The sequence below is a fragment of the Mesocricetus auratus genome, unplaced genomic scaffold, assembly GCF_017639785.1.
Source record: "Mesocricetus auratus isolate SY011 unplaced genomic scaffold, BCM_Maur_2.0 Super-Scaffold_100046, whole genome shotgun sequence".
NCBI classification, from domain to species: domain Eukaryota; kingdom Metazoa; phylum Chordata; class Mammalia; order Rodentia; family Cricetidae; genus Mesocricetus; species Mesocricetus auratus.
In genome coordinates, this window is record NW_024429223.1 from 2,114,040 (window position 1) to 2,136,784 (window position 22,745).

Sequence of the window (22,745 nt, forward strand, 5' to 3'; positions counted from 1 at the left end):
AGTTGGTAAAGTGCTTGTCCCTCATGTGGGAGAGTCTGGGTTCAGTCCCTGGCACCATATAAAGTTCAGTGTGGTAAGTGCATGTCTGTAATCACTCAGGAGGTAGAAACAGGAGCTGACACAAATGGTCAGGCTGGGCGAGAGAGAGAGAGAGAGAGAGAGAGAGAGAGAGAGAGAGAGAGAGAGAGAGAGAGAGAGAGAGAGAGAGAGAGACTCCTTAAAAAATAGAATAGTGACATTTTAAATGATCTGATTGCGTGTGTGAGAGACTGTGTTTGTATGTGTGCACTTGTGTGAGAGAGACTGCATGTGTGAGAGACACTGCACATGTATGTGAATGATCATGTGTGTGTGTGTGAGAGAGGTGATTATTTCTGATTGATAGATTTTGATTTTTTCCTGGGTTGTGAGAAAGATCTGTTTACACTAAGTCACTCCCTGAGTCTGCCAAGGGAGTGCTTCAGCTGTAAGGAAACAGCTCCCAGCAGTTGCCCCTGCTCTGACTAGGTGGTTGGTATCCGTAATGCAAGTTTGCAAGTCCCCTCTCCTAAGACAGATACCATCTCCCTCTGTCTTCAGGGATCCCCTAGGACACCGAAACCCATGGGTGTTCCGGTCTCTTACATAAATGATGTAGTGTCTGCACATACCCCCTCCACATGCCTAGAGCATCTCTAGGTAGGTGTCCATGGAGGCCAGAGGCATCAGATCCTTCTGGAGTTCGAGTAAGAGATGGAGTCACCCAACATGGGCACTGGGAATCCAACTGGAGCCCTCTGCAAGAGCAGTACACGCTCTCCAAACCTTTTGTTATTTTCACACACATGAGCTCATGGTTGGGTGACTTGGGTGCAGTGACTACAGATGGCAGAAGAGGGCACCAAATGCTCCAGGGGCTGGAGTCATGAGCCAGCAGACATTGGCGCCAGAAGTCAGCACGCCTCTTAGCAGCTAAGCCGGCTTCCTAGCCCCATGGCCTTGTTTTTTCAGCCAGGATCTCTCACTGCTCCTGGCCTGCTTTTCCAGTAGACTAGCTTGCTTTTGTACCTCCTCCCCAAGCTGCCACAACTGGCTCTTTTGTTAGTTTTTTGAGACAGGGTTCCTCTGTGTAGCCCTGGCTGTCCTGGAACTCTCTCTGTAGACCAGGCTGGCCTTGAACTCACATAGACCCGCCTGTCTCTGCCTCCCAATGCTGGGATTAAAGGCGTGCGCCACCACTGCTGGCTCACACACAGCTTCTCACGTGAGTGCTGGGGATCCGAACACAGGCCTTCCTGTGAGTACACGCTCCCTACTGGGCCATCTGCTTGGAACGATTTATTTATTATATGAAACACTGACGTTTTCTTTCTTACATTTACTTAGTTTTGTTTCTTTGTTTTCTTTTTTTTTTTTTTTTGCTTGTTTTTTGAGACAGGGTCTCACTGTGTAGTTCCAGCTAGCCTAGAACTTGCTGTGTAGACCAGGCTGAACTTGAACTCACAGAGATTCTCTTGCCTCTGCCCCCTCCCCCCAGCTCTAGGATTACAGGTGTGCACCACTACACCCAGCCTAGTTTTTTTTTTAAGACATGTAGCCCAGGCTAGACTTGAACTTGAGATATGCAGCCAAGGACATTGAAGTTCTGGCCCTTGGAAGTGCGGACATCCCATGACTGGCTTTCTGGGGTGTTGGGGTTCAAACTGGAACTTTTGGCCATTACTGGGCATACACTCAGCTCATTTGCACACCCAGCCTAAGGTTTCCCTTTCCTTAGGCTTTCATTTCTTCCTATTTTCACGTGGCCAGGGCCTGCTGGAACGATTTCATAACCCACTTGAAGTGTCCACAGCAGCGTTGTGCAAACCCCTGCCTGGGACCTGGTCTCTTGACTGTAGTGTGACCCTGACTAAAACCCTGGAGAAGCCACTTATCCCCACCTCCCCGCATGGCCCTGAGCCTGAAATGGCCAGATTTGGCTGAGCCCTACCCATAAGGTAGAGTCCAAGGGTCCCCAGGAAGTGTCTGCCCTCAGCTCAGAACCCATCCCACAGCCCCACAGCCTCCCTGGCTGACATGGCCTAAGCCGTATCCTGAGGCCCCGCCTGTGGGTTGGTGGGAGACAAAGCTTGGGGGTGCAGGCTGCATATGTACACCTATGCATGAGGTATCCCGAGGGGCAGAGGGACAGGCAGTGTGAAGATAAGGGGGTGACTGTGGACAGGGGTGATGGGGAAGTCCTGTGTATATGTGGGAAGCAAGATAGGTGGGACTAGGAGTCCAGGAGGACTCTGGGTAGGAGAAACACAGGGAGCCAAGATGTAACCACCATAGGGGTAGGAAGCCCAGAAACTTCTCTGGTAAGAGAAATACTTAGATTGGCGGTTATGGGGTAAATACTTAAGTCAGAGCTAGCCAGTAAGAAACAAGCAAGGCCAACAGCTTCATAATTAATACAGCGTCTTGTGTGTTATTTGGGGACTACAACGCGGCAGAGCCCAGGTGACTGGTGGGGAAAAACTAAAGCGGCTGGCAAGGAAAAGGCTTCACTCTACACAGGGGCCCCCACTTTATCCTTACTCGTGCTCTGTTACCTAGGTGTGCCTGTGCTAACCCAAGTTCTGGAAGTGGGCTGGACCGGGGTCCCGTCTCTTGCCCCCAAGGACCCTGGTCTCATCCTCCTTCCTGGCACACAGCAGGCCTCCCCTCCTCATTCACTCTGTTTTTGTCCCCCACTATGGAGCGTGTGGCACCCTTGCCTGCTCCCAAGGTCCCCAAGCCCAGCCCTGACTCAAACTCACGGGAGACAGAGGCCATGGGAGAAAGACCACGTGGATTTATCTTAATAGGTTAGATACGGGGCCGGGCAGTGCCTGGGGAGCCAGGCACCCTCGGGGTGGGGAGCAGCCTGGCTTCCTCCAGCGGCCTCTTCCTTGGAGAGTCCTTTTGTGCTGACCACTCTGCAGGCTCTTGGGAGGGACGAGGCTGAGGGCGGTGAGTGAGCTGGTGTGCTAGGGAGGCTCCAGCCGGGGTGTCATCGGCCCCCACTCACCTGTGGCGACTCAGGCACATGCGGGACAAGTGTCTACACTTCCCACCTGGAAGAAAAGGGGCCAGTCCCCCCATGAGTTGGGAACAGTACTGATTATCACAGGCACTCCGGGGACCGACTAGGGGACAGGCAGGCCAGTGCAGGCCCTCGCGAAGCTCCCGGGCCACTTCATAAACGTGTGCATAGGGTCAGTGAGTTGGCTCAGTCACTGAAGGTGCTTGGGGCTGAGCCCGACAACCCGAGTTCTATTCCTGGAACCTACGCGGTTGCAAGAGAAAACCAGGGGCTGAAGAGATGGCTCGACGGCTAAGAGCTCTCCCACTGGTCCTGTTTTGAATTCCTAGCAACTGCATGATGGCTCACAACTGTAGTCCCGTGGGATCCGATGCCCTCTTCTGGTGTGCAGACACAGTACAGGCAAAACACCCATACACACAGCATAAATAAAGCTTTGTAGTTTTTTGTTTGTTTGTTTGTTTTAGACAGGGTTTCTCTGTGTAGCCCTGGCTGTCCTGGAACTCGATTTGTAGACCAGACTGGCCTCGAACTCACAGAGATCCGCCTGGATCTGCCTCCCGAGTGCTGGGATTAAAGGTGTGCACCACCACCTGGCTAATCTTAATTGGGAGAGAGACAGAGACAGAGACAGTGACAGAGAGACAGAGAGAACTCATGAAAGTTGTCCTCTGATCTCTACATGTGTACTACATGCATGCACACACACACACTCTTACACACACTAACTCTCACACACACGTGCACACACTCACACATTCACACACACACACATAAATGCAGTGGGCACAGAACAGCCTGTGGGAAAGCCTGGAATAAAAGGGCAGAGATGAGTTCAGAGAACAGGAGAGGCAAGGCCTGGATCGGTTAACTGGGTGTGGGTAGAGATTTTAAGACGCCCCGGGGATGGGAGGGCACGGCAGCCCAGCTGCCTCTCCGGCCTCCTGTCCGACCCTCCCTGCCCAGCCTCTCCTCACGGCCACTATCAGTGCCCAGCTGTGTTCTGCCCCTGGGCCTCCCAAGATGCTGCTCCCTCCAGCCGGGAAGCTTTTAGTCACCTGGTCCTTAGGACATTCTGATTTCACCCCCACCTCTTGCTTTGCTGGCGAGGACTTGCCCTCACCGTCTGGGCCTCGCTCGGAAGCCCCCAGAGCAAGCCAGCCTCGTCAGGGCCTCGTAGCGGGAGTGTCATGTGGCTTGGGTGTGTCCCTCCAAACGCCCATCTTAGAGATGCATCATCAGTGCTGGGACCCGGGAACTTTGGGAGGCAGGGTCTGGGGCACCCAGGAAGTCTGTCCTCTGTCAGTTAACCCTCAGCAGAAGGAGTTGTCCTAGAGAGACCAGCCAGTCTCCTCCCTGCTCTCTTACTTCTTGTCTTGTCACGTGACCCCTTCCGCTACAGCCCTCCCCCACCAGAGGTGCGCACGGAGTGTGTTCCTCCATCACCCTCCACTCTATTTTCTTTGAAGACAGAGGCTCCCCACCCCCACCCCCCCGCCCCGAACCTGGCAAGCACCGATTCAGCAACACTGGTTGGCACAGGTTGGCTCTCTCTCTTCAGCACGGGGTGGGATGCCCCAGACACATGCTGACCCCCGGGCCTGGGCATCTGAACTCGGATCCTCACGCAAACACTTTGCCAAGCCCCGTGGATCCCTTCTTAAGCTCTAAACCAGGACAACCACTGCCTGAAGCTGCTCCTTGCCGAGTATTTGGTAACAGCAACGGAAAAACCTCCCAGCATGGCGGGGGGATGTGGTGGTACAATGCTTGCCCAGCTCGCACCAAGCGATGGGTTTGATTCCCAGGGCGCCGTTAACCAAGTGTTACAATCTAAGCACTTGGGAGGTAAAGGCAGGGGGGTCGGAAGTTCAGGGTTGCGGTGGCTTAGAGGTTAGTCACTTCCTACCTTTGGAGAGGATCCAGGTTTGTTCCCCCCCCCGGCATCCATACTCATGTAGGGAGGCTTACATGTCCTGCAACTCCAGCTCCAGGGGGGTCCAACACACTCTTCCAACTGCCATGGGCATCTGTACTCACATGCACACACCCACACAGACACACGACCATGCACATAAATTTAAAAATAGAAATAAATCTTAAAAAAAAAAAAAGACGTTCAAGACCATCTTTGGTTACATAGAAAGTCCAAAGCCAGCCTGGGCTACATGAGACCCTTTCTCAAAAAAACAAACAAAAACTTCCAAGTGGTGTGGCACGCACCTATAATCTCAACCCTCAGGGAGGTTGACACAGAAGAGTTGTGAGTTCAAGGCCAGCCTGGGCTGCACGGTGAGACCCTGTCTCAAAAGGAAGAAAAACAAAACCATGAAGTCTGTTTTCTCATCTCACAAATGAAACTGGCCCTTGGCTTGCAATAAAGCAGAGCGTGGTGGGCACATTAGCAGCCGTCTGCGCCTGGGCGTCCTCTCTTATCTGGGTACCACTAGGTGAACAAACCCGGAAGACAACGGGGAAGCGGCCAGCGCCCTGGGAACAGCGCCCCCTGCTGACTCAGAACCGCTGCAACCCGAAGAGCCGCCCAGCCGGGGGCTGTCACCTCTTTCCCGTGGTGGGGGACGACGGGGACCGACCTGCATTTGCACAGCCCAGCCCAGGGCGTTCAAGACCTTGACCCTCAGTCACCAGGCAGCCCAACCCGCCCCACCCCGAGTCTCGGCGCCCTTCCTGCCCAAGCCCGGCTCTCACTGGTGAGGATGACGATGCCGGTGATGAACAGAACCGCTGCCACCAGCAGCCCCCGTTTCCGCAGAGTGAAATCATCTGTGGGGACAGAGATGGAGGAGCTAGGCAGGGGGGGGGGAGGGGTGTCCTTGTCCCTCCTCCCCGCTTACTCCAGCGGTGGGGAGTTAGGAGGAGCCGAGGGGCGGTGACTTACCGTAGTAGAAGGGGTTGTGCTCATTCGAGTCTAGAGGGGACAGAGAGATGTGAGTCAGAGATGGAGTGAATGAGTGAAGGGCAGAACAAGGGACGGAGGACACTGTGACATGCCCGCCGGCAACCTTCTCCGTGCAATCTGTGTCACCTTGGCACCCACTGGCCTTCCCGTTCCCAAGTCCAACCGGACACCCACTCCCCTTAGGTCCTTCGTGTAAACAGCCTTTTCCTAGACACCCGCAGGGCCCCTCTGGCACTTGGTTCACCGGAGCCCCTTTCCTGGTTCTGTGCATGCAACACTCCCTGACTGTTCTGTAATCCCCAGTTTTTCTTGATAACGAATTAAAGAAAAAAATCACCCTATATATAAGTACTCCAATTATTACCCCCCCCTACTAACGTGGCAGCTTCAGAGGGTCTCACTGCATAGCCCGGGCTGTCGTGGAGCTTGCTATGTAACCCAGGCCGGCCTCAAACTTGCAACCGCCTTCCTGCTCTGCTTCCCCGGGAGAAGGATTGCAGAGATGCACCTCCATGCCCGTTAGCAGCAGAAGATACTTGTCTGCCCTGCTCGTGGCCGCCTGGCACACACATGAGTCTGGGCTGAGTTCATAGATGAATGGGTGACTTGTGCACACGGCCCCCGCGTCTTCAGCGGGGACTGAGTAGGTGACAGGTGGATGGGATCCGGAGGGGAAGAGTCAAGGTGACCAAATGGAGGCCCTGCTGGTCCACAAGGGATCATAGAGCCACCCAGCCGAGCGGAATTCAGGGCTCGGAAAGCAGCCACCTAGACACGATGCATGGAGACCTGGCTTGTTAGGCTGCTTAGGTACATGCCGCCATCTATCCGGTCAGACGTCATGGCGCCCCTACCTTCCTCCGTGGCACGGGCCCTGAAGACTTTTCGCATCAAGCAGAAACTACCGAGTGCCTGTTTCTGGTCAGGAAAAGGAGGAACTAACCTTGTGACTCAGGGACGTGGAGCTGTTTCCAGGCTGTGGTTGGGCTTCGAGACCTGATCCCAGCAAGCGCCGTGGTACCTTTAGGTGACAGGCAGAAAAAGTAATCGGAAGACCGTGGCTGGCAGGAGGGGCCACAGGGGCAGACGTGGGCATGTGGATGTAATAACGGGGCTACATCTGTGCATCCAGGGGGCAGCACCAACACTCTGGCAGCAAGCACCTGCCTGCATCCCCCCCCCCCCAGGCAGGCACCTCTCCTAGGAACTCCATCCATAACCCAAGCGCAGAAGCCAGGATCTCACTGACTTGGTCCCCACCTGCCTGGAGATATTTAATGAAGATATTGTGAGCATCCCCTCTGCTTTGGAACTAAAAATAGCAGGGTATTTTACATTTTAGTTTAATTTAAAAAATTGGAGACAGGGTCTGCCACGTAACCCACATTGGCCTCATGCCTCCAGAGTTCTGATGCCACGTGAGGATCAGGGGTCATCAGTTCTGATGCCACACGAGGATCAGGGTCATCAGTTCTGATTCCACGTGAGGGTCAGGGTCATCAGTTCTGATGCCACACGAGGATCAGGGTCATCTACTGTCTTAGTCTCAGCTCAGGCCCTTTCCTCTCACCTGCGGTCGCCATCAACCTGTCAGTCTGGAGGAAACTACTTCCTCCCTGATTCTGGGCTGTGAGGTGGGGACAAGGCTCCACTGATCAATCAGGACCACCCACTTTTCAGGTTTCCATTGGGTCAGACAAGGACATGCCACCTCAACCCGGCCAATGAAAGTCCATTTCAGGCTTATGGGAAAGAGTTATGTGTCTCCTAGCTGCTCAAGTATGGGACATCTTTGCCACCAAGAAGGAAAGAGAATGAAGACAGCAGAGGCATGAGGGAGAATTCAGACACACGGACAATTCCTAACTTCCTCGGTCCAGCTATGCTTGACACCTTCTCTTCAGATTTTACAGAATTGAGCCAATACATCTATTCTGCAACTGAAAAGCTTCTGCTGTAACGGAAAAAAAAAAGACACAAAGGAAACCCACAACTCCGTTTCTCAGCGCCAGCCAGCCCAGAAATAGGGAAACAGCCATTCAGCTTGTCTGTTGCATTAGGGTTAGACATGCTAGAATGTTCCAGCATGGAGTTGCTTGCTCTGAAGTGGCTTCATCAAGGATCTGAGAAGATCTTCCATAAAGAGACATTGTATTTTAACTCAGAATCCTCGAAATAACTTCACACACACACACACACACACACACAGACAAACTCACATACAGAGACACGCTCACACATACAGGCACACTCATACACTCTCTTACACAGACAAACTCACACAGAGACACACATACACACTTTCTCACACATACAGGCACACTCATAATACTCTCACACAGATACACACACACACACTCTTTATCACACACACAGACACACTCATACACACTCTCACACACAAATTCATATACAGAGACACACATACACACACACTTTTTCTCACACACACTCACACAGACACACTCATATACGCTCTCACACAGACAAACTCAGAGACACACAGACAAACTCACATACAGAGACACACACATACAGACTCTCTCTCTCACACACACACATACACACACACACACACACACACACACACACACACACACACACACACACTGAACGCTTATTAGCAATTCCCTAGGCAAGTGCTTTAAGAAAAGCACTTTGGGAATGCTGACCCAGAACGGAGGACGTTAAACAAAAACTAGAGGCTGCTGCTGTCAGCCAAGGCTCTACCTTCCTCGCTGGTCTCCGGTGTTCCTGGATCTGTCACCGGCTTCCTGGTGCCCATGCCTGTCAGTGGCTGGATCTCAGTTTTGGTTGCTGTCTGGCTTTGCATGGTCCCTATTCCAGTCAGGAAGAAAGGAGGGGAGGGTGACGGGATGAGACGCGTTCGCCCGCAGAGCTCCCTCCTCATGGTGGTACACGGTCTAAAACACCAGGTGTCACTTTGTTAGGATGGGGTGAGGATTCTTGGTTTTTCGAAACAGGGTTTCTCTGTATTCTCTTGGAGGCTGTTCTGGAACTCTCTCTGTAGACCAGGCTGGCCTTGAACTCACAGAAATCCACCTGCCTCTCTCTCTGCCTCTGCACCACCACTGCCTGGCAAGGGGTGGGGTCTCTTTGAACCCTGCAGGGGAATGATATGTGTGTCCATGTCCGCTGCTAGGACAATTTTTCTCTAAAAACAAAATAACACAGGCTCTTGCCAGGTAGCCCAGGCTGACCTTAAGTTTTTCACCCTCTTGCTGTGGCTTCCTGCGTGCTGGCATAAAACAATTTATACTTAATTTGGGGAACTACTAAGGATTGCACTCAGAGCATTGTACATGATAGGCATGCAATCACTGAGTCCCCAGCCTCTCACTGGGGGATTCTAGGCAGGGGCTCTACCACTGAGTCACACTCCCAGCCCCTCACTGGGGGATTCTAGGCAGGGGCTCTACTACTGAGCCACACCCCAGCCCCTCACTGGGGGATTCTAGGCAGGGTCTCCACCAATGAGCCATGTCTCCAGTATCATTAATCATTAACTAAAGAAATGATTAAGGAACACTCTATGTTATACTCCAAGAAAAAGTACAATAACTACTTGAAAAACAATTGTAAGGAGATACGGACCTGAGCTGCAGCTGAGCAGGTACAGGGAGTGTCTGTAAAGATCGGGCGTTCAACTTTTGGAAGTGTGTCAATTTAAAAAGATCATTTTGTTTTTAAGTCAATGGAATTGGATGCCAGATAGGCGCAGGCAGCTTGTAATGCCAGCACGCCAGAGGCTGAGACAGGAGGATTGCCCTAAGTTCAAGGCCACCCTGGGCTACAAAGCAGTGGTGTCTGGACAAAATAAATAGAGGGTCCAGAGCTGCGGTGGGCTGACGTGAGTGAGGCCGTCAGAGGAGGAGGTGCATGGGTGGGTCCCCCCTAACTCTGACCCATCCCACTCACCGTAGGTTTCCCAGATCGGGATGGGAGTGGTTGGATGGACTTCTGGGTTGGTTTCGTCTGGAACTGGGGTAAAAACAGGGTCAGAGAGAGAAGTGAGAAGGGAGCAGCCGAGAATTTCCGCAGGTGGAGACTGGGGAGTTTCCATAGCAACTGCATCCTTTTCTCCAGTGCCTGTAAGAGGGCAAGGTGGCCGAGGCGGTCTCCACTGTCTTTCCTTTAAAGCCCCCACCTTCTTTGAGACAGGCTCTCTCATCGGCTCGGAACCCTCCAGGAAGCTTGGCTGGCAAGCCCGAGGGGCTCATCTGCCTCTGCCTCCCCACCTCGGGATTTGCAACCACCATGCCTGGCTTTGTCTGTGCATTCTGAGGCTTGAACTTGGGTCCTGATGGCTTGTGAGGCAAGTCCTTTACCGGACACCTTTGGCTCCATTTTGAGGTGATGAGAGGCATTCAGACCCTTTGATAGCACTCAAACATGATGTCCCGGTCTCCCCTACCTCCAGACCGACATTAGCAAGACTCAGAAGCCCTCCCTGAAAAAGGGGGTTTGACTCAGTTTCCCAAACCTCCCTACCGCCGACCAGCGTCACCTGCTCTAATTAGGTCCCCTGACTAGGCACTCAGGAGGTGGACAGTCCTTGGCGCATCCTCCTCCCCGGACATCAGATGGGACAACCGATGATTTGGGAAGATTTCCCTTCCCCGGGCTTCAGATTCTTCGCCATGAGAAAATGACTATGGATGAATCCAGCACCGAGGACCCAGAGTCAGAGTTAGGTCCCTGACAGTAGCATTTAAACGCCTGGATCAAGCCAAGCTCACCCCCTGGTCTTTTTTTGCAGTTACACACAGCAAACACTTCGCTGTTCAGTCCAAGTGTGGTGGTGTTACCCGCAGTGAGCACTGCTTTCCTTACCTGGGACGTGAGCATTCCCAGAGGTCTGGTCCACTGCAGAACTGGGTGTGGCCTTTTCTGCTGTTTGCCCTGGGGAACCAAAGCAGAGCCGTTAGAAGGAGCCTCTCGACAATCGGGGGGGGGGTATGTGCCCCACCTTCTGAAGGCTCCTGGCAGTTCTGAAGGCCCCGACTCCCAGGGGAACCAGCTTCCGCTGGTACTCCATGGTCCTGAAGACGATTTAGCCTGCCCCAGGACCTTTGCACATCCTCGCACAGGACGTGCCTCGAGAGAGGCCTCGAGAGAGGCCAGGTGCTAGGGTCAGCCAGGGGCATGGCTTCATATCCTACTCCCAGCCGCTTCCTCCTTACTGTGTGTCCTGAACACTGACACCCCTCTGCGTCTTCTTTGCCTCGTCTGAAAAGTGGGGGGTTAATAACCCACTGCAAGCCGGGCATTGGTGGTGCACGCCTTTAATCCCAGCACTCGGGAGGCAGAGGCAGGCGGATCTCTGTGAGTTCAAGGCCAGCCTGGTCTACAAAGTGAGTTCCAGGACAGCCTCCAAAGCTACAGAGAAACCTTGTCTCGAAAAAAACAAAACAAAACAAAAATAATAATAACCCACTGCAGCTCCCTAACCTGTAGGCAGCTCCTCATTGCTTCCTGGGCTAGACCCGGGTCTCCTCCCACTGGGGTGTCCACCAGCCTCTCTCTGGCCTCCTGCAGTCAGAAGGTACCCGTGAGGACACCCAAGTCAGGGCAGACCCTGAAACTCAGAGCCCCGGGGCATCTGCACCTGACTCCAGGGAAAACCAAAATGTTCACCTGGTCCCCAAGTTCCCCTGCCTCCGGTCCCATCACCACCTCCCACCTCACGTCAACGATCTCACCCCAACCCAGCCTTCCACAGCGTCTCTGATCCACACAGGCAGCTCCTCCCTTTCCCTGTGCCCCCACATTTGCCCACCAGCATCAGTTTCCACACCACCTAGAAGGGAACTAAGTGAGCTAATACGCAAGACTCACTGGCAAGTGCCACCTGGCCTGTCCCTTCTGAGACATGTTTTCCAGATTAGGGGGGGGGATGTCTCCTGCTGTGTCCACTAGCCCCACCTGGACCCCTTTGCCTGACTGGATTCTCAGAAAACGCCAACAGTTCTGCTTCGATGGGAGCCTGGGGTTTCTTGGCTGTCGAGCAGAAAACCCGACACCAACCTCCCAGCCAAGTCAAACTCCAACGAGTCCTTCTCAGAGGTAAAAGGGAGGGTGCCCAGCAGGACAGGCTCCAGCCAGACCCTCTGGAAACAGCCACCCGAAGGAGTCTGAAGTGTCCGAAGAGGGTGCAACCCGGGGCCTGCCCCTCCGTCCCCACTTCCTGGTGCCGGCTCACAGCAGGGAAGGGGCGTGAGAAGATAGAACAGAGCACTCAGTTTTCAGGAAGCCACCTAGCCGCCCACTGGGCTGGCGGGAGGGGGCGGGGGAGGGCATCTTCTTACCTCTGCTGAGCAGAATCAGGGCGACAAAGATGAGGAGACACAGGCACCAGGACGGTGACATCTGTGGGACGAGTGGAGGGAAAGGTGAGTGAGGCTCGGCGCCTCGGCAGCCCCACGCCCTCCCTGGAGCAGGTCCCCAGCGTCAAGGACCCCCCTGGTACCTGCCTCCGGGAAGGGATACTTTTTAGAGACCAGAGTCTCAAGCCACCATCCCCTCTGGTCCCCAAAGAAAGCCAGACCCGTGAGCTGAGCCCTGAGGCAGAGAAGCTGACCCCTGCTCCTGAAGCTGGAGCTGACCCTGCCTCTCGGTGGTGGTTCCCTGGCAGAGGAAGCCAGGGGCTCCCCGCGGTGTCTGCTCCCTCCGGGACTGGAGGAGCCCAGAGCAGTGGGGCCCGGAGGGGAAGAGGAAGGGTGACTAATGCGGAGCTGCACTCAGAGGAAAAACTGAGCTGGTGTCCGGCTGCCCTGCAGGCACCGCGCCCATACTGGGACTATCTTAGAGGGACAGTCTGCCCGGGATGGAGACGCTCCGCTCTGGGGAGGCTGAGGCAGGAGGTATACCCACAGAGGAACCAGGATGAACGCGAGGCGAGGCAGAGAGGCACCGAGGTCTCCCTCCCAAGCTGCTTCCCACCTGCACGCGTGGTCCTCAGTCAGAGGGTAGAGCAAAGCAGGGACTTACATCCGAGCCCAGGGTCTCTAGCCTGGAGTGTGAGAGTACCGCGTGGGAGCTGCCTCGGGGGCGGAGGGTGTGGCCAGGGGCGCGGGCTCGGGCGGGCGGGCGGGGACCAGAGCGGCTCAGTCATTTCCTCTCCAGCTTCCAGGCCCCACAGGCAGGGGTGGGAGCAGGAGCGGTGGAGGATGATGGGGCACCAGGGCTGCGGCCTCCACTCGAGGGTCTGGGGACACAGATGGGGACGAGGGTACAGAGACCGGAAGGCCCCTTGGGGAGGGTTGGAGGGAAGGATGTGGTGAGCGGAGAAGGCCCTGAAGGAGGAGGAGGAAGGGACAGGACAGCCGCCTCAGCCTCCCACCCGGTCCTTGGGTACCCACAGACGACAACACACAGACAGAACGGGGGGAAAATGAATGCACATTTATTAAGCTCAAGACGTGGACCCTGTGGGGACAGCCAGGAGGGTCCTGGAGGAGACCAGGAGATGCAGGAAGGAGGGACACGAGGGTCCCAGGGAACTGGAGATGGACTCCTGGATCCCAGGAGCTGGAGGCCTGAGTCTCTGGGTCTGGGGTGCGAATGGACTCTTTGGGGAATCGTCGTTGCCAAGGCCTGGGGAGGGAGAGCGGGATGCCATGGCTCCGGCCTTGGGGTGGGTGTGGCGGCTCATTGGGGGCACACTCCCCGGCGCCAGGCTGGGTCCCCACCGCCTTCACCCGGTCCTCGGGCTCCTGCGCTCTGGCCAGGGACAGCAGTGGAGATCTGCAGAGGGTCCTACACGCCACCACCTCCAGGTGCTGGGAACAGAAGAGAACCCGTGTCAGTGACCCAGAATCCAGGGGTGGTCTCCCTCTGGCTAGCTCTGGGGATTCCTCATGTCTTCCCAACCCCGATGCCTGGTCACCATGCACAGGGGCATCTTCTCGGCTGCTGTCTGCTCCATCTCGGGCCACGGAGTAAGGGAATCTAGCTGTGGTGAACACTTAAGGATGACCTGGGTGTTCCTGCGTGCTCAAAGTCTCCTTGGCAGAAAGAGTCCCCCACCTGATGCTACACCCCCCACTCGCTCCTTTCCTAGATATGCTCTGGACAACCCGGGCATCCAGCGGGCATCCTCCGGGCCTCGACTTCCCTTCTAGGGCAGGCCACCTCTTTCTCATGCCCCAGCTAAAGTTGGGCCAAACACCTTCCCCGGCACCACAGACACCTCTGATGTTTTTAACTCTCATTAGGAAGGCATGGAGCAAGACATAATTTCTCACCCGGCCTTCCCTCATATAACCTAACTCCTCAGAGCACCACCCTTTGTTGTGAGAGTTTAAAGGGAAACTGGCTTACACCTGTAACCCTAGCACTTGGACGTCTGAGGCAGGGGTTTGGCTGTGAGTTTGAGGTTGCCCTGGGCTACACGGTGAGTTCCTGGACAGCCAAGACTAAAGAGAGATGGCATAAGAGGAAGAGAATCCCACCTCTGAATCTTTTTGCCCCACTAAATTCCCTAGGAGAGGGGCTGGAGAGATGGCTCAGAGGTTAAGAGCACTGACTGCTCTTCCAGAGGTCCTGAGTTCAATTCCCAGCAACCACATGGTGGCTCACAACCATCTGTAATGAGATCTGGTGCCTTCTTCTGGAATGCAGGCATACATAGAGTCAGGATGTTGTATTCATGATAAATAAATAAATTTAAAAATAAAAAAATAAAATAAAATCCCTAGGAGGGAGGTAATTCTGCTAATAGTCACCCGGAAGTTTACCATGTACAACCTCTCCTCTCAATTTTCATCCTCCCTCCCTCCCCCCACCCCACCCCATTACCTCCCCGCCTGTCTTTATCACCTTCCTGTCCCTCTGAGCTGACCCTCCATTCTCTCTCTCCTACACCAGCTTCCCATTCCCGGCTTCCTTCCTGCTGGAACCCTTTTGTTTTTGAGACACAGTCTTGTGTAGCCCAGGCTACCCCCTAACTCTCTCTATAGCTAGGAATGGCCTCACACTCCTGGTTTCTCCTGCCTCCACCTCCAGAGTGCTGAGATGCTGGACAGGCACCATGCCCAGTTTAGGCCATGCTTGGGATTAGATCCAGGGCTTCATCCCCAGTAGCATGTTCCCCCAAACCTCATCTTTTGTTTTGCTTCGTTGTTAAGTGTTTGTTTGTTTGTTTGTTTGTTTTTGAGACCATGTCTCACTTTGCAGCCCTGGCTGGCTGGCCTGGAATTTACGGAGATGCAGTCTCTCCACCCCACTCCAATTCCCAAGTGCCAGCATTAAAGGTACACATCACCCTCCGAGCCTTCCCTCCGTCTTTAGGGCTGTATTCCACACTTCTCCCGAGTGCCCTTACTCAGAAGCCCAGCCTCTCCTCTCTCCCTCTTGCTTTCTCTTCCCTGCGGGCTCACTGGAAGGAAGAGGGGAAGCCTGTGTGGGTTTCCCAAGTGCTAGCAGGCTACTTCCATCCTCAAAGACTTCCCCAGCCACACCCCACCCACCAAGCTTTCTGACACTTGCATTTCTTTGGGACCTCCTCCCTGAGATATTGCTGGAACCCCCCCCCCCGCCCCGCAGCTTCAATCCCAAAGGACCTTGAATCTGCTGCAGCCTGGTGGGTCATGTCCCCCCCCGTCCCTACCCCCACCCCATCCGGTCCCCCACCCTCCCTGGCAAAGCCATGCTCACCTGAAGAGGGCAGTTCCGACTTACAGGATTTGCATGTTGGGCTGTGGAGAGAAAGAGGGGAGAAGCTTAGCAGGGTGGCTGGGCTCCCTGGGCCCTATGTTAGGGGTCTCCACCCCAGTCCCCCAGGCTGCCCCACCTCTCAGACCTGGAGTCCGCCTTCCTGCACTTCACTTTCTTGCCTGTTAGGAAAAGAGACAGCAGGGAGCGATGCAGGTGGGTAGGGAGAGACAGGGCAGGTTTAGTGGGGGGGAGCCTTCACCGGTAAGCATGGGGTGGGTGGGGCCAGCAGGAGACCCTCTACGGTGGGGGGACGCTTAGTTTGGGGACCCGCGAGTGGGGAGGGCACTTACTGAGGATGATGATGATTCCCAGCACGAACATGATAGTGGCCAGGGTCATCCCCACAGTCTGCACGGTGGCATAGTCTACGGGAGACAGGGGACCCTCGGGTCAGCGGCCCAACGGGGACAGGAAAGCGGAGAGCTGAGCCCCCAGCTCCAGAAGAGCCTGGGGGGGGAGGGCAAATTGCCTGGGCCAGCCCGAGACCTCTGTGCCTCTCGACCCTTCACCCTCCTTCCCAATGCCGCCCTTAGACACGAAGTCCCATCGATTGCCCCATCTCGGGGCCTCCTCTTGGTCCTGTCCTCCATGATCAGCCCTCGACTACCCCAGCAGGCCTCTCTATGGTCTCGATGCCCAGCCCCCATTCTCCCTCCCAAGCCACCAGAACCCAGTCAGATCAGGGGCCTCAGCCTCCCAAATGGCCTCCAAGCAAAAACCAAGGTAAACCAAGATTCGCACCTCAGAGTTGTTTCACGACTCATCCCAGGGTGCTTCTCTGATTATTTCAGCGCACAAGCCCATAAGTCCTAGCCATAACCCTCGGAGGCATTGAGTGCTATTTGTTACTGAGTCAGGCAGCAGCCTCGCCTGACTGATACAGTCCATCTAGCGCTGATACAATGAAGGAAAGTCCTCCAGTGGATGACCTAGTCCTGATCCTACCCAGGCTTCACACAGCCCTTCCTTCTCCTCGGTTCTCTGCTTAGCTATGTAACGCCCCTAATTCTAGAGCATGCCAGCCATCCTGCCCCGGGACATTTGTGCCAGTCACCTCCTCTACCCAAAGGCTCCATGCATTTGACTTCCTCACCAACCTGTGGGTTTAACTGAGATGTCCTGTTTAAAAGTCTCTCGGTCCCAGATCTCCCTCTAACCCCATTCCCTCCTCTGAAGTTTCCTTCATAAGAACTTATTGCTTCGACACAGGATCTCCCTGCATAACGCAGACTGGTCTCAAACTCACAATCCCCCTGCCTCAGCCTCCTGAATGTGGGGAAGAATTATTCTTGTGTGCTATACATGTGTGACCAATAGGAGAATATGAGGCTGACGGAAAGTCTGGCCTAGAAACCTCCCCATGGTGTCCCCAGAGCCAGGTGGGGTAGATGTCCACCCCACATCTGCCCTTCAACACCTGGCTCTGAGGCTGTGATCAAGCATTCATCAAAGTCCCTACCAGAAACAAGGCCACACACAAATCCCCAAGTCCCAGCAGGGTGCGGTGTGGCTGTTCCTGCTGGGCACTCAGGGACAGCCTCCTAGCCAGCAGTCAATATCTGATCTGAGACCAGGAGGAGGGGGAGCCTTAGCTCACTGTGCAGAGAGCGGAGGGAGGGATCATGTTTCCGGCAGAAGGAACAGGAAGTCCAAAGGCCCTGAGGTAGTGAGGACCTTGGCCTATGAGAGGGTCTGCATTCGTGAGTAAAATGGAGGGCGCCAGGAGACAGAAAGTAGAGGGAAGTCAGGCTAGATCTCAGATCTGCCAGGCCTAGGGCTCCAGTGTTTTAGGGATGAGAGAAAGGCATTGTTACGGTAACTCTTTCCATAGTCCTCATAGGTGGGAACCATTACAGCCCCCTATTTAGAAGAGGCTCTGGAGAGGCCACACAGCTAGGGAGTGGATAAATTATGATTCAAACCTCTGAGTCATTTTACAACTCCTCCCAAGCTTCAGAGCACAATTGCTCCAGTGCACCAGACCATAGTCCTAGCCATAACCCTTGGAGGCCTTGAGTATTATTCATTATCGAGGCAGACAGCAGCCTCACCTGGCTGGTGTAGTTCCTCCAGCACTGATATAATGAATGTATTTGCCCTTCCCAGCTCTCTTCCTGGTCTCCAAAGAGGAAGCCTTAGGTTAGTGTTTGCCAGTCCCAGTTAATCTCTACCCTGACCCAAGAGAAAGCAGGCTTTACAAGGCGCTCAGTCCCCATCAGGGACTGGAGGAGGTAAAAGGCCACCTCCCTTCCCCAGTTTGGCTCTGCCCTCCGCAGACCCCTTCAGCGAGCCATAGCCACATGGTCACAGGGCCAGTGGCTCCTGTCCTGCAGTCCCAGGTGAAACTACCCTTCCGTTCTAGCCCTAGGGCATCCCGGCACAAGATCCAACACTCACCATAGTAAAATGGGTCTGTTTCTTCAGGAACTGTGGGAAAGAAGACAGAGAAGAGGGAAAAACATGTTTCAACACTGGCTTTGTGGGCATCTTCGAGGACCAGGATGGTCCAAGCGCTTCTTTAGGGAACTTGGAGTAGGAAGCCCCTCGATGGTGGCGGATACTGCCTCTCAGAAGAGCACACGGGATGCTCTGCAGACCTGTTCACTCAGCTGTCAGCGCCATGTCGTGTGCGACCCACCCAGCTGTAAAGGCAGTCCTGGTCCTACACCCTCGGAATCATTCTATGGAACACACGCATGTGCACGCACACACACACATGAACACATGCACACACATGAACACATGCACATGCATGCACACACATGAACATATGCACATGCATGCACACACATGAACACATGCACATGCATGCACACACATGAACACATGCCCGTGCGTGCACACACATGAACACATGCACATGCATGCACACATGCACATGCATGCACACATGCATGCATACACATGAACACATGCATGCACACACATGATCACATGCCCATGCATGCACACACATGAACACATGCACACACACATGAACACACGCACACACACACGCTGGACCTATCAGAGTCCAGTCTCACAAGAGGACCACCAGATGGATGCATTGACTTCCCTTGAAGACTCCTTCAACCCCCCCAGTCATCCTAGGGCCCCTGAGGTCTCAAGGCTGTCCCCTGCAGGGGTTCTCCCATCCGCTTAGGCTGTCACCAAATTCAGTATGGGCAACCTGCGCTGACTCATATTCTTGTCACCTAAGACACCAGCAGTTTTGAGAGCTGGGATCAGTCTTGTGGCAACTCTGTTCTCCTCTGTCAATGAATCTTCTCTTCCATGTGAAACAGGGGGCCCTTAGGTTCCTGAGGTCGGGTCCCTCCAACCTCAGAAAGTACATGTGCGTGTGTGTGCGCATGCATGCATGCGTGTGCCTGTGCGTGTGTGCATGCATGCGTGTGTGTGCACGTGTGCCTGTGCATGTATGCATGTGTGCAGCCTTTTCCTGTCTCTCACCTTTGCCCTAAACCCCTTCCGGCAGTCTAGGAGAGGTAGACATAGTGGCCCATACCTATACCCTAGCACTTGGAAGAATGAGACAGGATAGAGACATCAAGGACAGCCTGGGCTACAAGGAGACCCCCCCCCTTTGGCCCAGGTAGAGAGGGAGCTCAGAACATCCTTCCAGTGTAAGATGTCCACCCTGGCCAGTCATGGTAGCATATGCCTTTAATCCTAGTACTAGGGAGGCAGAGAAAGGTGGATCTCTGAAAATTTGAGGCCAGCCTGGTCAACAGAGTGAGTTCCAGACCAGCTAGGACCACATAGTGAGACCCTGTCTTTAAAAATTAAATTAAATTAAAAGATGTCGAGCCAGGCAATGGTGACGCACACCTTTAATCCCAGCACTCGGAGGGCAGAGGCAGGAGGGTTTCTGTGAGTTCGAGACCAGCCTGGTCTACAAGAGCGAGTTCCAGGACAGCCTCTGAAGCCACAAGAAACCCTGTCTCGAAAAACCAAAACCAAAACAAAACAAAGATGTGTACCCTGTAGCTGTCAACATTCTGCCCTGTCTACAGCAGAATTCTGCATCTTGTGCCAATAGGAAGAGGGGGGGTGGGTGATGACATTAATGTTTCTGGGTTTCACGGGAACTGGGTGGGGCTGTGTCCTTAGAGCTGACTGCTAAGTACTCCGGATTGTGCCTCTGTTGTCTTTGGGCTGTGGGGACCTCCTGCCTCCATCCACATATCCCCAGGTTAGCAATGCGTTCTAGTGGTCTTCCTCCACTGAGACTTTTGGTACCATTTGTTACCAACACTACCTGGAGCCTAAACTGACTGATGCAGCTGGCTTTGAGGCAAGGCCATACACGGTGTGCGTTTATCTGGTGTGTCCTTTCCAGGTCTCTGTCCAGATCCTAAACAAATCCTGGGTCAATGGAATTGTTGTTTGGGGGAATGTGAGTTAGTTTTGCTTTTTGGAAAGGCTCTCAATATGTAGCCCAGGCTGGTCTTACGCTCATATCCCTCCTGCCTCTCCACCTTCAGAGTGCTGAGATTTCTATCATGCACCACCGCACCTGCCTTCTGTCTTGTAGGGCAAGAGAAGGAAAAAGATACTAATTTTCTGTTTGTGGTGGTGATAAAAAGAGATAAAGCCCACTATTTTTTTTAAAAGAGGTTAATCCTCTGAAGAAAAAAAATAAACAGCAATAAAAGGAACATTCTAATAGGGCAACACTCAGCCGCATACGGCTAAGACCCCGTGTCTGAGAGTCACCTGGCCTGCATTTTAGCTTCACCAGCAGAAGGTGGGCAAATTGGTCTCTGCAGTTCACTCTGGTTTTCAAGAAGTTTTCTGGAATGAATGAGTGAATGAATGAATGAATGAATGAATGAACGAGAGAGCCTCCGAGTCGAGTTTGCAGGTGATTGTATCAGAGGCAGAGGCACTGGCCCTGGTTTCCCCATACATCCCTTCTCCTGATTGCCTGTTCCAGCATCTTCTCGGACTCCTCCAAAGATCCCTGCAGGTCCCTGACCACCGCAGTCCCCGCTTTCAGGGTGTGGCTGGGTTAAGGGTGGAGCCAGGAGGCAGGAGAAGCAATGTACTCCACTCTTGGCCAGTTGCCAGGGAGAGATCAGGAAGGAGGTGGTTGCTATGGTAACCAGGGCATCTTTCGAGGTGATTGGGGTCCTGGCACCCCAGGTTGGGTGGGGTCCTATGTGAGGTTTGGGGGTTGGGCCAATCTTATCTCCCCTCTTTGCTCCCTGCAGACCTGGCTTCTGGCCAAGCTGAATGTCTTCGCTCCCCAAAATAGGGACCTAGACCTAGGTATGCCCACATCCCCGTCCTTCTCACCCCTGATTCTCCCCCCCCCCCGCCCCTGGTTCTCTGGCAAGAACCGCATCTCCCTTCTCTCCCACAATTCATTAATTTGTTTCCGTAAGCGGCTGCGACGAATGCACAGGAGCTTTTCCTCTCCCGGGGTTTCCCAAGTCCTGCGGTCCCCTGTGACAGGGAAAAGGGGATTGGCGAGGCATCTGCCCTCCCACCTCTACCCGTCTGCTGCCATCGATCCTGCTAACCGCCACCTCTGCGAAGAAGAAGCCCTGGGCTCCCGCCAGATCTGCTGGTTCAGCCCTGCCCCCTCTCCCTGGGGTGGCTCCCAGCCTCTGCAGCCCCTCACCCCCCACCCCACCCCCGCCCTGCCTGGGATTCTGCAGCTAGGGCTCAGCACAGCAGCCCCCCCCCCCCCGCCGCGCCTGCAGGGAAAGAGGAAAGGGAAGGTGCCCTGAGAGTGGAAATTGGGGTTCCCTCCACCGCTAGGGGCTCCGCAGAACCCCCCAAGTCCTCTGCCTTGCCCCCTCCCCTTTCAAGCATCCTACCCCTAGCTCCTCTGCAGAGGACCAGGTAACCGAGGTCCAGGAAGCCACGGAGCCAGAGAGTGTTTAAGCGGGTGCGCGCAGATCTGGGTTAATGGGTGCTAGTATAAACCCAGTGCATCTGGATGCGGGGAGGCAAGCGTGTCTCCGAGATGAAGCCATAAGTACGTGCGGACTGGGAAGAGTGGTCCCCGACATTCCATCACCACCACGCGGGTTCACTGCAGTGCCGCAGCCCCACCCGTTCCCCCTTCCTCCGTAATTGTCTGTGTTCCTCTATCTCAGCGTCTATCCGTCTGAGGATCGGCTCTCTTCCTTCCATCTCTGGCTCTCTCTCTCCTCATTGCATCTCCCAGAGACTGTCACCTGGGTTTTTCGTGCCTCCGGCTCTCCCGTTTCTCTCGGTCTCTGTCTCTTCCGGGCTTTCTTAGTCCATCTCTTGTGACGCCACCACCACCACCCTCTTCTCCCTTCAACAGTCCCTCTGGTCCTTTAGCATCTGCCTGTCAGGGAGTTCAGTAAATACCCACACTATACTAGGCAGTCATGGGAATAATGACCCCTTTCACTGGCCCACCTCAGGCTGCTGAAGTCTTCCAGAACCTCTGTGGCTGCAGATCCATCAGCTCCCATCCTTAGTCCCCCCCCCATCTCTTCCCGTTAGCTTCCACTGCTGTGCTGGACCAGGCACCCGGTTGCCATAGCAACCTGTCCGAGCATCCTTTCTCTTGGGACTGTCACTCTAATCATAGGTCCAGTACGGGGGTGCCCAAGAAACCCCAAGAGGCGTCAGGGAATGTGCTCCTGGGTTTTCCGCCCACGATAGGGATAGACATTTCCCCTTCCTCTTCCTCTCAGTATGGGATTCTCCCCGCATCCTGTCCCCTAAGCTCTTAGATCCAGGGTCCCCCCCCACCCCGATGCCAGCACCCATTCCCCCAGGTGACGCTCACCGTTTGTGGGGCTCTGGGTTGGGGTGGCCATGCTGAGCCGGAGCAGGGGGCTGCTGAATGCTGATGCAGCGAAGGTGCGGCTGCAGCAGCAGCTGGAAGCAGGACAGACTGATGTGGGGGGGTAAGGTGGGGGAGCCCTGGTAGGGCGGGGGGGGCCTGTAGCCAATGGGGGCCCGGAGAGCCCGCCCTCGTCCAGGCCATCCCTCCCCGCCCCCGCCCCCGCCCACTGCTGATGTCCCCGCCCCTTCCCCAAGGGTGGGGGCGCC

The 22,745-nt window shown here is 54.7% G+C and overlaps 2 protein-coding genes across 10 annotated transcripts; both read right to left on the minus strand.

The window, feature by feature from the left end:
* Positions 1–2,793: 2,793 nt before the first annotated feature.
* Positions 2,794–13,066, minus strand: Fxyd5 (FXYD domain containing ion transport regulator 5). Of its 8 annotated transcripts, none has more exons than XM_021233873.2 (10): positions 12,978–13,066; positions 12,296–12,356; positions 10,821–10,889; positions 9,906–9,968; positions 8,697–8,804; positions 6,910–6,987; positions 5,946–5,975; positions 5,756–5,830; positions 5,270–5,346; positions 2,794–3,077 (listed from the first exon to the last, which is right to left on the minus strand). In XM_021233873.2, the coding sequence occupies exons 2-9, from the start codon at positions 12,354–12,356 to the stop codon at positions 5,285–5,287; spliced, it is 546 nt and encodes a 181-aa protein (XP_021089532.1). In that variant the 5' UTR covers positions 12,978–13,066; the 3' UTR covers positions 2,794–3,077; positions 5,270–5,284. The 8 variants fall into 8 exon arrangements, with proteins under 8 accessions (XP_021089532.1, XP_021089534.1, XP_040591457.1 ...); XM_021233875.2 differs by having other exon boundaries at positions 12,930–13,037; XM_040735523.1 differs by lacking the exon at positions 12,978–13,066 and adding an exon at positions 12,861–12,954.
* A 305-nt stretch (positions 13,067–13,371) lies between these two features.
* On the minus strand, positions 13,372–22,646 carry Fxyd7 (FXYD domain containing ion transport regulator 7). Of its 2 annotated transcripts, none has more exons than XM_013121822.2 (6): positions 22,480–22,646; positions 18,102–18,131; positions 15,995–16,069; positions 15,790–15,823; positions 15,645–15,685; positions 13,372–13,768 (listed from the first exon to the last, which is right to left on the minus strand). In XM_013121822.2, the coding sequence occupies exons 1-6, from the start codon at positions 22,508–22,510 to the stop codon at positions 13,746–13,748; spliced, it is 234 nt and encodes a 77-aa protein (XP_012977276.1). In that variant the 5' UTR covers positions 22,511–22,646; the 3' UTR covers positions 13,372–13,745. The 2 variants fall into 2 exon arrangements, with proteins under 2 accessions (XP_012977276.1, XP_005081848.1); XM_005081791.3 differs by having other exon boundaries at positions 15,781–15,823; positions 22,480–22,640.
* Positions 22,647–22,745: the final 99 nt, after the last annotated feature.